The sequence below is a fragment of the Telmatherina bonti genome, assembly GCF_933228915.1.
Source record: "Telmatherina bonti genome assembly, chromosome: 8".
In the NCBI taxonomy this organism is placed as follows: Eukaryota; Metazoa; Chordata; class Actinopteri; order Atheriniformes; family Telmatherinidae; genus Telmatherina; species Telmatherina bonti.
Window position 1 is genome coordinate 21,783,529 of NC_136626.1, and position 16,459 is coordinate 21,799,987.

Genomic DNA, 16,459 nt, shown 5'->3' on the forward strand with positions numbered 1-16,459 from the left:
AGAGCCAGTTTAAGGCTTTGTGGGGGTCACGGCCTCTTCTTTTTAGCATGTTTATCTCTATTCAGCCAGTCATCTGTCATCTGCTACAGCCTGCCAATCTGAGCCTCTTACCAGTCTGTCTGTAGTTATAACACAACCAATTTCCTCAGTCTTCCCTCTAATTTTTTACTGACATGCAGCGTAGTTGCTGTAAGCTACAGTTATTTATTTTTGTGCATGAGTATGCACAGTAATCTGTGAGAGAAAACTAATTGTGTGTGTAATCTCTGAGAGCTCAGAATACGAGATAATGTATTGCTTTAAGGTTTCCATGTGCATAGGCAATGTATAATAAGCAGAAAATACGGCTGTGAAACTAACAAAAAAAATACTAATACTGACTAGTTGGTCGTACTTCATACATGTTGGCGCATCATTTAAGGCTGCATTCATAATTATCTGATTGTGAGAAGGGTCCTAAATTTCCCCTTTGATCTGCTAGATGTTGACTACATTTGAAAATTAGTTCCAGATATTCAAATGGAAAAAGATGTTTTTGCCATTTCCGTACACATCAGACTACTGTGTGGTGATTGTGTTGGTTCTTTAGGGGAAATATAACCAATAGATTTTTTGATGCAGAAACACATTTAAAAATTTGGGAAGACCAAATAAAAGACAAAGAAGTTTGTGGAAATGACATTTCAGTAAGATTCCATTAAACAAGAATGAGTATAAAAGTAGCTTTTGCCAGAGACTTATTGAATTAAAAAACATTTCATCACTTTGTGCTAAACTCTAAATTGTTAATCAGTTCCAAAAATGCAAAGAAGTCCAACATGTGCAGTGAACAGTATTGAGGAAAAATAAAGAAGCCTCTGTCGAGGAGGATGATATTTCAGCCATCAGACACCAATGCATGGGGAAATGCCACCAGGATCAGTATAGCAACATTGGAAAAAAAATCATTTGTACTTTGATGCTACCCTTGTACAATGCAGGGAAGCCATGTATCAGCTCTGCCAATGCTTCTAATCAAACAAAAAAAAAAAAAAAAAAATCCTACATTTGTGTGGGTTTTTTTTTCCTTGTGTGTTTAAATATTTAGTTTAAATTACAGATTTAGATTTTCTGTCAGTTTAAAAAATTTTCCAACTTCTGGAAGTGAGATTTGTACACAACCTGTGATTACACACATATAAAAACATTTTCCATGTCTATTTGTTCTTTGGTGATGCACAGAAGTTGATTCTACTAATATTTATCCCTTTTGTCTGACAGTTTCGGGTTTTAAACCAGCAGCTTGTCAGTCACACAGCTGCATCTCACTTTGTAGGTCTTGACTTGTAAATATTTTAAGTAAACGACAGCAGCTGCTTATTTGCATATATTTATTGAGGGTTATTTGGTCTGAGGGCAGAAACGTTGCTCTTATAGTTTCACATCATGTAGTTTTTGACAAAAATAACCAAACTGCTTTCCAGATGGCTAAGTCTTCTATCAGGTTAACAAACACATCTTTAGATTTATTCTGACAAGATTCAACATGTTTTTATGACTTAATTTATGTTATATATAAACATATATATGGCCCTATATGCTGTATTCTTCAGTTAACATCAGTGTTTTTCACAGCATTGTTTCAATGCAGCCAGGCTTTTTTTTTTTTTTTTTTTTTTTTTTTTTTTTTTAAACCCCCATTTTTCATCTTTTTCATCTTTCAGTGTGTCGAGACTTCGCTGTGCTTGAGGACCACTCCCTGGCCTACAACCTCCAGGAACAAGAAAGTAAGAAAAGACAAACTGGCCTAGCTTTATTCCCACCTGTTAATCTCCCATGTTCTCATGTTTAGGTAACTTTTTCTGTCTCAGTTCAAAGGTTGATTGAGAGAAAAATGTGGTTGCTTTTGTCGGGTCTTTTGAAAGATTATGCTCAGTTTTTTTGATGAATTCATTCAGACAGATTTTCTCCCTAACACTGCTGTTATCTATCAAGCAGCCCCACTGCAAACTAAGGTCACTTGTAGCTTATTTTGCAAAAGAACCTGCATTGAAAGGCGTTTTTCTTTGCTGTGACAGTGAAAATATGTCTTGAGGCTACACACCCCTATGTTAACCTTTCTGGAGAGTATGAGAAGTGTAGCAGGGTAAAATGCAGACTGTGGCCTCATTAAACACATAAAAACTCTGCTTCAGCTGCACAATTAACGGACAGGACTGTATGAGAGCATGTGGTTTATCTGGATCATATTAATGTTTGTGTGCTGCAGCTGTAATGCAGATGGCTGAAATAGTGGCCATTGCAACACATTTAACACTGTTGTCACTTGTGTGTGTGTGTGTGTGTGTGTGTGTGTGTGTGTGTGTGTGTGTGTGTGTGTGTGTGTGTTTTAGACTTGTTTTTAGTTGACTATGTGTTTGTCCTTTAATGCCCAATTACATCAGCTGGTACTGCTTTCATGTAATGTCATGTTTTAGTAATTTGCTGCATATTTTTCACATGATTGAAAAGGAAGTGGTTACCAAAGGATTGTTCCTCTGCTTTGGAATTTTACACTAATGGAATTAGAGTAAGTCTTGTGATTTATTGCTTTAAAAATGTTTTTCGTTTTACCAAGAGCTTCATGTTGCTGCATGGTCAGCAGCTTCCTGCTGTGTTAAAGGACATTTTCTGCCAAGAGGTATTGATAAATATAGACCAAGACGGAACAAAGCCCTCCTTTCATCGTTTACAGATGCCGACAACATTAATGACTATTATTTCCACATATTCTTATTATGCCCTAATTCACAAAGAAATAGTCGGAACCAATGTCAAAAGGCAACATGTATAAGATTATCCTAAAAATGGTTTGGTGTTCAGATTTGAACTTTTTCAGGGTGGATACAGTGGAAACCAATAGATGATATTTCATAAGCCTGAGCACTAGTCTGTTTTTCTGTTTCCATAAATACACCTCTTGAGATGGCCATGAAAATGTTAACTATGCAACAAACTGCCAAAAACTGTCAGAAATCACCTAATCATAACTTTCCTGCATATTGGCAGCAGTCACTGGTGTTGCTTGGTCTGTCCTTTTTATATTACTAAACTTTTTGACCTGTGGACTCAAACTCAAGCCCCAAATTGGCTCCTTGCTGTGTCTCCTCACGCCTCTAGTGCCTCATCAAAAAGCAGAGCATACCACAAAGAAAATCTAGATCCAAACTATGCATAAGGACATAACTTTGGAAAGACGTAGGGGCTCTAAACAGTAAACACTATTCATCAAGGTTTAAAAAATATGTGTATGAAGCCGATCATCATTAGTTCAGTTTATTTATTTATTGATGATCCAACATTTGATGTTACATAGTTTGTGTTGAACTCACATTTTCTACATTTATATTATTTGAAATCTCATTCACACCAACCCTTCTGATTCAAATCCTAGTTTATTTGCTTAAAGTCTGACTTTTCATTAATGCGGCGTGCGAACTGCGGCTGGAGGGACGTTATAATCTCCAACTGAATGCTTTTTTGCAAGTGTTCAGCTCTCCACCGATGTTTCTGACGTTCACATGGCGAGATGGGGGTTATCTCACCTCTGTGAATGACTGAAGACCTTGTTATTTGTGACTTTGTGGAATGAGGAAATGAGAGAGCTCTCTCCCTTTTTAAGCATTAAAATGATGATTTTTTTTAAAAAGTCTCATCTTGGGACATAATTTTTGTGCTCAGATATTTTCCTTGAGATGTCATGAGCTCAAATAGTTGATGGTAACCTGATCCCAAAAGAAAAAGTAAATAAAGAAAATCAATGTTAACCCCTTGACTTTTTTTTATCAAGTTGACACAGCTGTGACTCAGTTTCCTTTTTCAATCCCACCAGTCAGGAGCAGAGACTTTATGGACCTTCTCACGTTAAATTGCCAAAACCTAATTTGATACTTTCACACGAAAGCTGGGAACGGATCAATAGCTGGATGAAACGGAGCTGAGTGAATGAGTGATGCTGCCCGTACATTGAAGTGCTGGAAGTGCGTCAGCAAGCGGGATTTATTATCTGTTACGGCCACGACGTGCCAACACGCAACCTTGGAATGACGCCTCAACTGCAACCTTCATTTCTCATAGACTAAGAGCTTGCTGTGTTCATTACACAAGAGTGAAACGGCTGCATCCTCAACGTTTATCTTGTCATCTGCAGACCATCTTTACAGCATCGCTGCTCCACAAAGTGGACAACATTTAAAAAAAAAAAAAAAAAAAAAAAGTTCTGTAAATAAGCTTCCAACTACAATCCTGCTCTTTATTTGTGTAATTCCACGGCAATAGTGCCGTCCAACCTGCTGGTGTACACAGTTTCAAGAGCACTGCATGTATGTTTGTTTCTGCAGTTGAAAGCCACTTGGCTTCCAACGTCCATAAGAGCCGTCTGGTGCAGAAGGACCTGCTGGTTGCCAAGAAGCTGCAAGAAGAGGAGGATGAGAGGGCCAAGATCCAGAACCAGAAACAACATGGTGACATGTGAGTGCATCAACAACAACACAAACACACACACCAAGGTGAAATGGGCATTAAAATCAAAGAAAAGAAAGGGCAACCAATGAACAGACAGGGCATCATGATCAACTGGTGAAAACATTGAACTACAATTACTGACAGCATTTACTGGGTTATGATATAAAGTGGTTTCAGCAGGTATGAAAGAGCAAAACTGTGTGCATTTCCTTCTTTTTTTTTTTTTGTTAAGCTATTTACTGAGATATGAACCTGTTCAATGCCAGAAGTTGTTTTGAAGGCATCTGGTCGATCTAGTATAATTACTCTAAAACTTTTATATTTACATCAGATCAATGGTTTCCCAGCCAGGTGAGCCTTCAGAGTAACTAACTCTTTTCATGTGTTACATTACTTAGTGAGACATTGATTCCTCACATGATGCACCTGACTTTAGAAGTAACCTAACATCTCTTTACCTACTTTGGATGAAAGAGCAGCTGTACCATCAGCAAGAATGGACAGAATTCCACCTAAAAAGCTTCAACAATTAGTGTCCTCGGCTCCCAAACGCCCATTGACTGTGGTTGAAAGGAAAGGTGATAAAGAAAGTCCCTGTCTCAGCTTTTTTTGGGATGTGTTTCAGGCATTAAATTCAAAATAAGTGAAAATTGAAAAAAAAAATCAATAAAATTGTTTTAGCATTCAATATTTTGTTTTTGTAGTGTATTCAGCTGAATATGGGCTAAGACATATTTTCAGATCACTGTATTGTGTACTTATTTAGTTTTCACAAGTCCTAACTTCATTGGAGTTTTAGTTGTACTGAAGTAAAGTCTGTTGCATCTAACTCCATTTGCAGCTACATTTGCACCATAGACTAAACAATCCATCCACCCATTTTCTTATCCTGTTAGCCCAATTCAGGGTTGCGGGAAGCTGGAGTCGATCCCAGCAAACACTGGGCGAGAGGCAGGTACACCCTGGACAGGTTTGACTTTAAGCAATGACAATAAAAAGAAAAAAATCTGACACCCTTTATGGTTTCCGGCAACCAATAGCAACTATTTGATCCTTAACATAGCTGCCCGCTCTCTTTTGGTCTCTAGCTGTAAGCTCTCCATCATGTACCCCAGTTAGTCTGCCACTCGTACCTGCAGTGCCAGGTGCTTTCTGCTGGCATGCTGCAACATGGAAGTTGTGCCATTGTGGAAAGCAAATTTGGTCCTGCAGTGAATGAACTGTACATTCTTTTCATTTGGTTTGAGTCTGAGATGATGCCTCACTTGGCACTTTTTTTGACATTTTCCCTGGCTTTCTTCCAAATTTTCTTTACTCTTTCCTTTTCTCCTTACTCTTGAGTCCATCACTTCCTGTTGCCTTTAAACAAACACGCGTGCTTCTCATTTACTGGCAGGATACCAGAAGTAAGCTATGCAGACCAGAAGTGATGCATTGCATGGAACATTTTTATTAGTCAACAACTTTTTTTCTTGTGAAACAAATCATTGATTTATTAGAACTTTAGTCAAACATTTTTTGTAACTGATTAAATTCAGATTTATAAGTTTTAGTGATATCAGATGAGATGCATGCAAGGTTAAGCTATTAGATAAAAGTATGGTTCCTTAATAGGTTATGCTTAGATCCAGACAATTTGTGCAAAATTGTCTGCAATCAGGGCAGCATTCAGACATGCTAACCACAATGGCTTGATACAGAAACTGACAGCAGGTTTAAACAGTGAACAATTTTCTGTGTCTTTTCTTTCACTCCAGATTTTAGTCTGTCAAAAAAGCTTACAAAAGATCGCTTCTAAGCTTCTTTCTGATATGTTGTTTTCTTATCAACAGTGCTTACTCTGTAAGATTTCAGTTTCGTGTTCATTTTCAAATATGGACAGACCTTGGATGGAGGCCAGGGCTTCTTTTCAGCCTCCATGTGACAGTGCCACCTCATATACACCCACTCTCAGAAGCTGGAACATGCACACGTGGAATAGAGCAGCGCTTCTTCCCTGCTACTGATACTTATGTGCTGCAGTTGGTCTGCTTTCGCCAGCAGCAGGAACTGGTTAGGTTCAGGTCAGTTCCAGGTGCATATCAGGGTCGACATCTTTTCTGCTGCTGTCAGTAAGGAATCTCACACACCTTTGTGTGCACACTGAGACTTTGCACTGAAGGCCTTCAAGCAGATGGTGTTGTCGTCACAATCATACTGCTAGGAGACAACTGAGCAAAGGCAAGCTGCTCAGATCAACATCATAAGAAGCTCCTTCCAGAAGCTTGCCTGCTTTCTGTTACTGCATGCTGGATGATTTCAAAGCTGAAATCCTTTATATAACATGAACACTTAACATGTTTTTTATTGTCATTTACATAAAGAGGCATTGGCTGGGATTCACAACGGAGTCCTGCTTAAGTCTCTTTGTAACTTAATGAAGTCAATATGATCCATAAAGCTAACAGAAAAATGGCAACTGAAGCTGAAATTGCTTCACAAAGAGACTTAAAATGAGATAACATGGATTAAAAGAATGAAATGAAAACTTGAGCATTATACTGCGGAAAAAAGTGACTTTGACAATGTTTTGAATATTTTTTTTGTTTATTCCCCTCTTTGAATGCACATGAATCTGTGGGAATTCCAGTGAGCGGCAAGATAATGAGATTGCTCAGGAGATTCAGGAACAACTGGTCCGACAGGCGGAGCAGCAACGACAGCAGGAAGAAAAGGACGCGGTAAGGAAGATGTATTTCTGTCTGTACATAAGTCTGCTGCAACTCCTCATCACTGGCTTGACGTCTGCAGTGATTGGACCGTTCCTGGAGTTCATTCATTTCTGTTCTTGTTTTGACAATAGTGAACTTGGCCCTTATTTTCTTATTAAACTCCTGCTTATTGTTTGTTGCCCTTCATACTAAAAGGGATTTGTAACATTATTTTGCTACATCAGCGTTATGTTGTTAAAGGAAAGAACTCTGGCATTCAATTTCTCCACACATCAGCATGGATAAACGGTTTTCCCCATCATCTGTTTGTTTTATAAATAAATCTCTGTATCTTATGCTGCTGAATTTGTAATTGTGTCATAGAGATGTGCAACACTTCCATGCTGCTTTTTTTTTTTTTTTATCAAACACAGTAAGGGATGATGCACCTCATCACTCAATGTATATAAAATTGAAGGCAATATTTTTTAGCGATTGGCCATATTTATGTTTCAATGGCTTTATTTGTTTTCAGGCCATCGCCCGTAAACTGCAAGAAAAGGAGATGAAAGATGAGAAGAGGAGACAGAAGCGGCTGGAATCAAACCATGACGAGGAATACTTTGAGGATCAGTCAGGTGAGAGGAGCAACACTGACTCAAGCTGGTGTGACATTTCCTGTCTGGCCACATGAAGCACTTGTTGATGCAGCTTATGTGGACAAACGTGGGTGAATGGCGACTTTTTCGTTCAGTGGAAATTTTTTTTCTCCCCAACTTGAGTAACGTAGCGTGTGCTTTTGAAGAGCCACAGAGCTGCAGAGTGTCACTGGCTCGAGGCAAAGATTTGGGGATACATTTTTAATCACATAGTAAACCCTGAAGGCTGGCTTGCGTGTTCCAGCTGACAAATAACTACCCATTTTGCTTCAGTTCAAAAGCAGCTGCTGGGTTCAACAGTGCTCCAGATGCATCCTGTCGGCGCTTTGGTACAAGATTTAAGACTCTAATATTAAATCAGTTTTCTGTTAATGGTTTTAAGTTTACACCTCTTATCCTACGTAATCATCCACAACAAATGCTTGAGCTGACATGTTTGTTCAACATTTTTGGCATTTTTACAAGCATCCTTGTGATAAATGTTTCAATCTGCTTCCTTTCACTCAGATATCACCCTCACACACTGCATGAGTCACCCCTCTGTAGGCTGTTTATCTGGTTTCCACTGCAACAGAAACATTGGCTCACTTTAGTCCTCTTTCAGTGTCTCGCAAAGTGTTTCCTCCTTTCAGGATAAGTTTATATTGGGTCCTGAATCATAGTCATGCTGCGAAATGCAGGTCTACTGTAGGTGATTTACAGATTGTGGTTTAGTTGGTCTTTCCTATTGAGCATGTCAAGGTCTGAGCGCGGTCTTGCATATTTCTCAACCACAAGTTTTACTTTAAGTGTCAGAGGGAACTCCGGTTGTTGTTTTTGTTTCCTCTACAGCCGTCTCAGCTTGCTGAATGTAACATGGCATGATTCTTCTATTACGCAGGACCAGACAGCAAGAAAAAAAAAAACTCATTCCCAGAAAACAAGCAGGAAGGAATCTACGGTATTTTCCACTAGTTAATTATACAAATGTAAAGAATTCTTACTTATTGGTGACACAGAAACTGAAGCTTGATTGGTTTCAGGGTCATGTTTGAAGTGCGTACGGCTTTGTTTGGATACAGATGTTGGTCTATTTGTTGTTTTATGGGCTGCAGAGGTCTGCAGCTCTCTCTGCCTGACCTGCTGGATCAGTTTGCTGTGCAACCTGTTGTTGCTTTAGCTCCGTGTTGAAGGTGCTCAGGATGAGTAATTCACGTGAAACAAGCTGCTCCTCTGTTCTCTCACCAGACTATTTGTGCCCATAGCAGCTCCACTGTTTGTTGTGCAACCCTGTAAGTTACATAACCACTCACGTTTAATATCTCTGTAGAGTTTGTAACTGCAAGTGGATATACATAAAAGTACTCGAGACAAAACAAAGATTTGGTTCATGTGTTTACTCTGCATTTCATACTGTGAGGCAAAGACTAATAATATTTTCTGCATGTCAAGGGATCCCCACTGTGGTGTTTATAAGTCATACCTATTCGTCCATGGAGGAATTTGAGGTTTTAGTTGCTGTTCTGAGACAGAACCAAACATAAACAGTAACAAAACCACACGTCCGAGATGTTTGTTTCCAACCAAGCACCATATTGGATGTTCCTCACAGGAAATAAGGGACTACTGACTTTTTGTCTAAACCAGCATGGTGGCACAGTGGTAGTCTTCATATGACACATGCACTGATGGAAATGAGAAGGAGAGGGACGAGCACATGTTAAAATGAGGAAAAGAGAGCTAATTCTCTGTGTAGCGCAGTCAGTCTGAGCGGGTACTAAGCAGTTGAGCTGAGCCTGCTGTCATCACTCTGCATATTTGTTTATTAATTTAAAATAAATGCATTTTGAGCAACTTGTTGGATAACAAGATTTCTTTAGTGCTTACCGTAATATTCCAGGCTATAAAGCGTACTTGAATATGAGCCACGCCTTAAGCGAGCATTCAGCAGCTCTTGAATAATGTATCATTTGCATTTCTTTGTGTGTTGTCCATGATGAGGGTGTGTGCATGAAGCCCAGAGTAACTTGTTAGCCAGTAAAATCCACTAGCTATAGATCACAGTATCCCAAAAAAGTAGCATCTTATAGCCTGGAAATTACGGTACTCGAACCAAAGGGTTGTGTGCTTTGTGCTTTGTGGGCTTTGTGCTTCCTGAATGTAGATTTCCTCTCATGTGTTTTCATTCAGACTTTAGTGCAAGACGATGCCTTATTTAATTGGTTTTCACAGAGATGGTGTTTTGTGTCAGGTTTAAATACTGTCAGTGGTATTTTTATTTTTATATTTATGCTGTAGTTTGTTTTTTTTCTTTCCACACATTTTAAGTCCCATTGATTTCATGCTGTTTATTAAACAGCACACAGTGTTAGCAGAAGGTACTGCGACACATTCTGGCTGTTTTGTGTCTCACATCAAAAAGAAGAAATATTACCATTCTTTTTTTTAGCCTTGATATACTTCCTTCCTCTTTCTAAACTTTTTTTTTTTTTTTTTTTTTTTTTGCCATTTTCACACATTTCTGGACAGTTTGGTTCTACTAATAGCAATACTTTTGTTTCCATATCATGTGATATTTCCTTGGATCATGTATCTCCTCCAGGTGCTGTGTTGAGCTGTACCTACTAACCACCTTGGCTTAAATCTTCTTGTCTGTATTGTTTTTCACATTTCCATGCTCTCATCTACCATCATCGTTTCCTCCACTCTGTCTGGCTCAGCTGGAAGACTCCTCGACGTGGACAAACGTGGCCGGCACAAATCGTGTTCCCCTGGCCGATACCCTCCAATGCGCTCACAGCGCGATCATTCTCCAGATTATTATTTGACCGAACCCAAAAGAAGCAGGTACCCAAAAGTAGATTCTGTGACACCCCACGGCCGCTCCCGATATCCTGAGCACAACTTGGTGGCAGAAGGAAGGCATAGTAGGCATGCAGAGCCATATCCAGAGCACCTGTCCAGAGACAGGCATGGGGACAGATATCCAGAGTATGAGCCTGCATATAATGACAGAGCCAGAGACCAAGGGGGGAGAGACACAGACAGGGTGGTAAGAAGAAAAGAGAGACCAGCAAGACCACCTCCACCACAAAGTACTAGAGAAAGAGACAAGGTCTGGGACAGAGAAAGGCATAGGCATGACAGAGACAAGGACAGAGAGTGGGAGAGGCAAATGAGACCAAAAGACCAAAGCAGAGGCAGGGAACAGGATCTCAGGGTGCCAAGATACAGAGGACACAGTGGGGACAGATATGAAGATAAAGACAGACGGAGACAAAAAGATCAGGACAAACGAGTAAGGAGCAGGGAGGCGGGATTTGAAGAAGACATTTTGGAGCCAAGACACGGCAGGGATTGGCCGAGGGAAAGCAAAGCCTCCCGGGAGATGGAAGAGGATTATGGTGAGAAGAGGGCTGGAAGGCGGCAGCGTGCCCACTCCAACCCAAACGAGGTGTTTCACGAGTACAGGAGCGATGAAGGACACAGGGAGTTCTGGGACCCCCAGCAGGGGGAGGGTCCCGCAAGGGAGCGCAGTCATAGTCATCCCGACAAAGAGACAGGTACCACCCTGAGCACCCCTCTGCTCTCTGCCGGGGTGTATGTGTGGTGTGCTGTCCGTAGTAGTAAATTCCTGGTGGTGGGTTGATCTAATTTTCCAGCAGCTAATGACCCTGATTCCTCTCATTTTATAGCATCGGATTTTTGACAACCGGTTTTGATACCTTGCTGTTGTGCGGTGGGCTTCGCTCTTTCTCTAATCATTTGCTGAGCTGTAGCCGTGCTGAAACTGATGTGTGCTGTGGTTTCCTTTTCAAATGTAGCTCCATGAACTGTAATCCAAAATGTTTTGGCACTTTTAAAGGGTTTCAAGGCTGCCAAGCTGTTGTATTTGTTATATTATCAAACCAGAAGCAACATAGTCAGATACATTGTGGTTCTTGAAGTTTAGCTGGTAACTGGGTCCAATCAAATAAGTCAAATGACTACTGGTGGAGATGCGCTGCAGCCCTTTAAGGTGCCATCTGCTTCTCACGACTTCTAAGGACTGTGCTGCTGTGGCAGACATGGGGTTAATTTATCAGTATTTTCATGATCAATGTAATCTCTTAATCTGTCCTGTTTTTTCTGACTTTTTAATGCATAATATAAATCATTAGTATATATTTTGGCTTTCACCTGTCGAGTGGTTAAAAGAGGAAAACCATATGTCTTGGTAATTATCCTAATTTAAAACAATTCTTTTGACAATGAAGAGAAATTTCCTGTTGTGTTTTATTTCTGTGAATTGCAATAATGTGTTAATAATAACTGTATTTCATTTAATATACTCTTGTATTAATGGGTGTTTGCACCTGCAGGTCGTATTGTGCACAAAGTCAGTGGGGCAGTTGTAGCAGAAACTGAACTTGGACTGAGCGAGGCCACCAAGGGGTTGATAAAGCTTGATCTTCGCGAGCAGGAGCTGAAAGACATGGAGGTCGCGAGGAAAATGCAAGAGGAGGAAATCAAGGTGGACGAGGAAACTTTAAACACATTAAGCTTTGTACATTTGTGCTCCTGTCGGTGCAACATTGTTAGTTTTAAAACTAAAGTCAAAGCATTTAAACTTTGGATTACTGAAAACTACATAAGAGCTGAATATTGACTCTAATGCGAGTGTGTGAATAAGCTGAATTTAGCAAGTCAGATACTCTGGAAAAAGGTGGTTTAGGTCACAAATGTGTATAAAAGGGTAACGGACCTCCACTAAGGCCTTGCACTCAACTGGTCAGTTGTAAAGAAAAAGTTTCATCCCTGGGGAAGTGAGGCTCCGTTTGAAGCCGCAACATGACTTAAATTCCAGTTGTGTGGAAGTGAAGAATGGCCTTATTTGGAGATGCATTAACCCCTCATTAAAACCTACATCCTGCAGTAGGGAGGGCGGGAACTGAACTGATGTATGAACAGAACTGATGTATAAAAAACTTTTATACATCAGTTCTGTTTGGGGTTTTATGGCTGACAAAGCAAAAGTTTTTTTTATCAGGAACAAAAGAACAGTTTGGATGAGCCAGTTGTTTCTGTATGAAGCCTGTTTTTACTATAGTGCTCATGAATAAATGTAGTTTTTCTATGTTGGACTATGTAAGCTTTGATAGTTTGAAATAAATCTGTAACTTCTTATTGAATAACTTTGACACAGTGACGGGGGGGAAAAAAATAAAACTTTGACTTTTTTTGTTTCAGGCGAGCAAGATGCATGTTCGTGCTGCTCAAGTGGCACAAGATGAGGTGAGGGGGGAAGTCGAGAAACTTTTATGCTGTCTGTCCTCTTCTTACATGTTATTTCCTGTGTTTAGCCTTTTGAAGTTTGCTTTGACCTCTAACTCTGAGACTATATGTCTAAACCAGGATACATGGCCCAGTTGTGGAAGTGGTGTTATTAAAAAGGGGTTATCCCCCATCATGCCCAGGGTATATTTACCTGAGCAAAATTTTCAAAAATGTGTGGTTTGCATTTCCTCCTCAATACAAATTTCCTAAAACTTTATATTAACCAGGCTAAAGATGTACAAGGAAGTGATAAAAGAAACTGTACAACACCTCCAGTGCAGGAAGTGGCAGTAAGAGGCTGAGGGTGACACAGGAATGGTACGGGTGTCTCTGAGATGCACTGTTTTGCAAATGGGGGTACTCAGACAGTTCAGGAGCGTGTAATTAATCCTTTTTTTTTTTTTTCTTTTTTCTTTTTAATCTCAGCCAAGCAGACAAAGTTAATGCAGTGGAAAAGTAGAAATATATTACTGATATGTTTAAGTATGAAATTCATCATATGAGGTGAACCTAAAAATAAAAATTCAGCTGGATGTGGGAATTTTTTTTATTAACTGTGGTAGGAAATTGCCAGACTCTTGATGGAACAAGAAAGGAAGGAGTACAAGAAGATTCGAGAACGGGAGAAAGAGAAGGAACGAGAGAGGGAGAGGTTGGCAATGGAGAGGATGGCAATGGAAAAAAGGCGGCAAGAGGGCGACTCCAGGGTAATCTTCCATAACCGTGCTTATTTTTTAAGCTTAGTGGTGAATTATTTTTGTCGTTCCTTTATTTTGTCTAAAAGTCTGTTTCAGCTGGAGCACAACAACCATAATTCCTGTTTGTTTCCAGCCAAATTTGGAGGAAGCTGTGCGACCCAGAACACGAGAGGAGCATGACTACCAGAGGCAGAAATACCACAACAAGCCTGCCAGGTACAAGACCAAACTAAGGACCAAGTACTTCCAGTCAGTCAGAAAACACACTCTACCATACCATTCATGTTTCGGCTCTCGTTTGTCTCAGGCCACCTCAGCCTCATACACATGACTATGAGAATGTGAACTCTGGGTATGGCTACTCGGACCACCCTGTTGCCTCTCGCCCTCCTGCAAGACCCGAGGCTGCTTACAAAGGTACTTTAGTGTACACTCAATTTTTTGCTAAAATATTAACAAATAACGGCCCCTATGTGGACCACAGCAGTGTGTGCTTGTATTGTATATCATTAGATAAAACTTTTATTTATTCTAAAGTGGGGAAAGCAGCATCCATTTCCAAGGTATAGTACACACATTTAGTATGAATTATACAATAGTATGCAAACTAAATGCGGAGTTCCTCTTGAGAAATTCCAGGTCAAATTTAAAAGAATACAAAAAATCACACATTTTTACCATCTTGAAATTAAGAAGTAAATAGAGGAAAAGCATAAACATGAAAAACTATGAGTGCAGTAACAGCCGTCATGCGCTGCTGTTGTCGTATCACTACTATTTACGTTGTCAGTGCAGACATTTGCGGGTGAGTCATGTAATGGATGAAAAATGTTTAAATGATGGATTTTAGTTTGATATCATCTTCACTCCTGCTTATGAGTCCAAAGAACCGTAATGTGCTGAAATGTGCAGGTCCCTCATTAGGGCTGTGACGATATCCTTTTGTCCCGATTCGATTCAGGTTTTTTTTTTTTTTTTTTTGGATTCTCACAATTCTTCAATATTACTGATTTTTGTAAACTAAAAACAAACAAAATGTACAAAACTTCCCATCAGAAAAAAACAACACAGTGGTCAGTCCATCATTCTACTACCATAATGCCCAAGAAGACAAGTAAAAAGATCAATAAAAAAAAAAGACAAAAACTTTATAATGAATTGTTTTATATTTATTTGAAATATATTTGGAAAAAAAAAATAGATTTTTTTTTAAACAGAAAAATCTTACTTTAAAATTTTGAAGCAAAAAAATCACAATATTTGATATATATATATATATATATATATATATATATATATATATATATAATATAAAAAATTTTTTTTTTTTTTTTTTTTTAATTCGATTTCCCGCCTCTACCCTTCATGTGATACTTGGTGTTTCTACAGACTCTGAAGGGCACCACCCTGTCATAGATTAGAGTATTTTGCTATTGTGATAAACACCCAGATATCTATATTCCCCCATGAGTTCATTTTTTAAACCCTGCATGCACCCTGCTGCACCACCTCCTTTTGTCCTGCTGCCAGTAATTAGCAGGTGATTGAGCATACACCAGTAAGTAACGTTGGTAATGAATTTCCTTTTCTTCTGGCAAATTCCACAGCTGTGCCACCAGACAACCTCTTAAGATGACAACTGTCTGTGTTAAATTGTTTGGTTAGGTAGGAATATCTTACAGCTTTAGCTGATTAATTCACTAATTTTTCATATTTGTCAAGGCAAAAAAAATCAGGCCTGATTACAGGAAAAACTCAAACTCAAGATGGATTTCATAAACATAGAAATACTTTGGTTAAAAAAAAAAAAAAAAAAATCCACCGGGCGACATAACTCATTTAGAAGTTATAATTTTACAGCTCTATTGTCTGCAACTTGTTTAAGGGATAGAGCCAGTAGCCTGGCTAACCTTCTGCTTCTCACCATAATTATAGAAGTCGTATAACTGAATGTTTTATGCTCATATACTTAGTTCTGCAGTTTGACCACAGAGAGATGATTCTGATGCTCTTTTCAAGTAATGTATTGCAAACATCCCAAATATTAAAATTTCATTTAATTAATTTCAACACTTGTGTCTGGACAAGGCCTATGTAGGTTTTCCCCAACTTCAAACAAGAAACAAGATACAGAAGATTAATTTCTTAGTTTTGATATAAACTACTGGCATTACATCCGTTTTTTTTTCTCATTATAACTGATCTGTTGGCTGCTTCATGTTTCTTTTTTTTTTTTTAAAGTATAGTTTGTTTCTTTACCCGGCCTTCTTGTGTTTAAAGTAACATCCGTAATCAGTTTCTGAGTCAGTGGAAGTCATTTCCTGAGAAAATACTAGTTGCACACAAGAAGTAATGAGCATAAATACTTCTTTCCTGTATAAAAAGGAGAAGTTGTTGTGAGGAGCAGAAATCAGGCAGATGTAAGATAGTTTTCTGATCTTAATGATGAAGTTAATGAATGTGATCACTTCATTTGCTGATGGATCTTTTTTTTTTTATCTCTCTTCTTCTCTAGGTGCCTATCACAAGCGGTGACTCCAGAACTTAAGAGAACATGTTGCTGTCAGTCCTTTTTTTTTATTTATTTTTTTTTAAATCTCTTCTTTTTGTTTCTCTTTAAATATTTATTTGTTAC

The 16,459-nt window shown here is 39.0% G+C and overlaps 1 protein-coding gene across 2 annotated transcripts in view; it reads left to right on the forward strand.

The window, feature by feature from the left end:
- Nucleotides 1–16,459, forward strand: part of ccdc50a (coiled-coil domain containing 50a) — a 17,799-nt gene extending 1,340 nt beyond the window's left edge. The window contains exons 2-11 of one of the 2 annotated variants that reach the window (XM_079244643.1): nucleotides 1,704–1,766; nucleotides 4,359–4,488; nucleotides 7,112–7,202; nucleotides 7,708–7,810; nucleotides 12,172–12,323; nucleotides 13,040–13,084; nucleotides 13,690–13,833; nucleotides 13,958–14,040; nucleotides 14,132–14,241; nucleotides 16,340–16,459. In XM_079244643.1, coding sequence (XP_079100769.1) covers nucleotides 1,704–1,766; nucleotides 4,359–4,488; nucleotides 7,112–7,202; nucleotides 7,708–7,810; nucleotides 12,172–12,323; nucleotides 13,040–13,084; nucleotides 13,690–13,833; nucleotides 13,958–14,040; nucleotides 14,132–14,241; nucleotides 16,340–16,359 — 941 coding nt within the window. In that variant the 3' untranslated portion in view covers nucleotides 16,360–16,459. Of the gene's footprint in view, nucleotides 1–1,703; nucleotides 1,767–4,358; nucleotides 4,489–7,111; nucleotides 7,203–7,707; nucleotides 7,811–10,838; nucleotides 11,374–12,171; nucleotides 12,324–13,039; nucleotides 13,085–13,689; nucleotides 13,834–13,957; nucleotides 14,041–14,131; nucleotides 14,242–16,339 lie in introns of those variants that run through there. The other variant, XM_079244644.1, reaches the window with a different exon arrangement.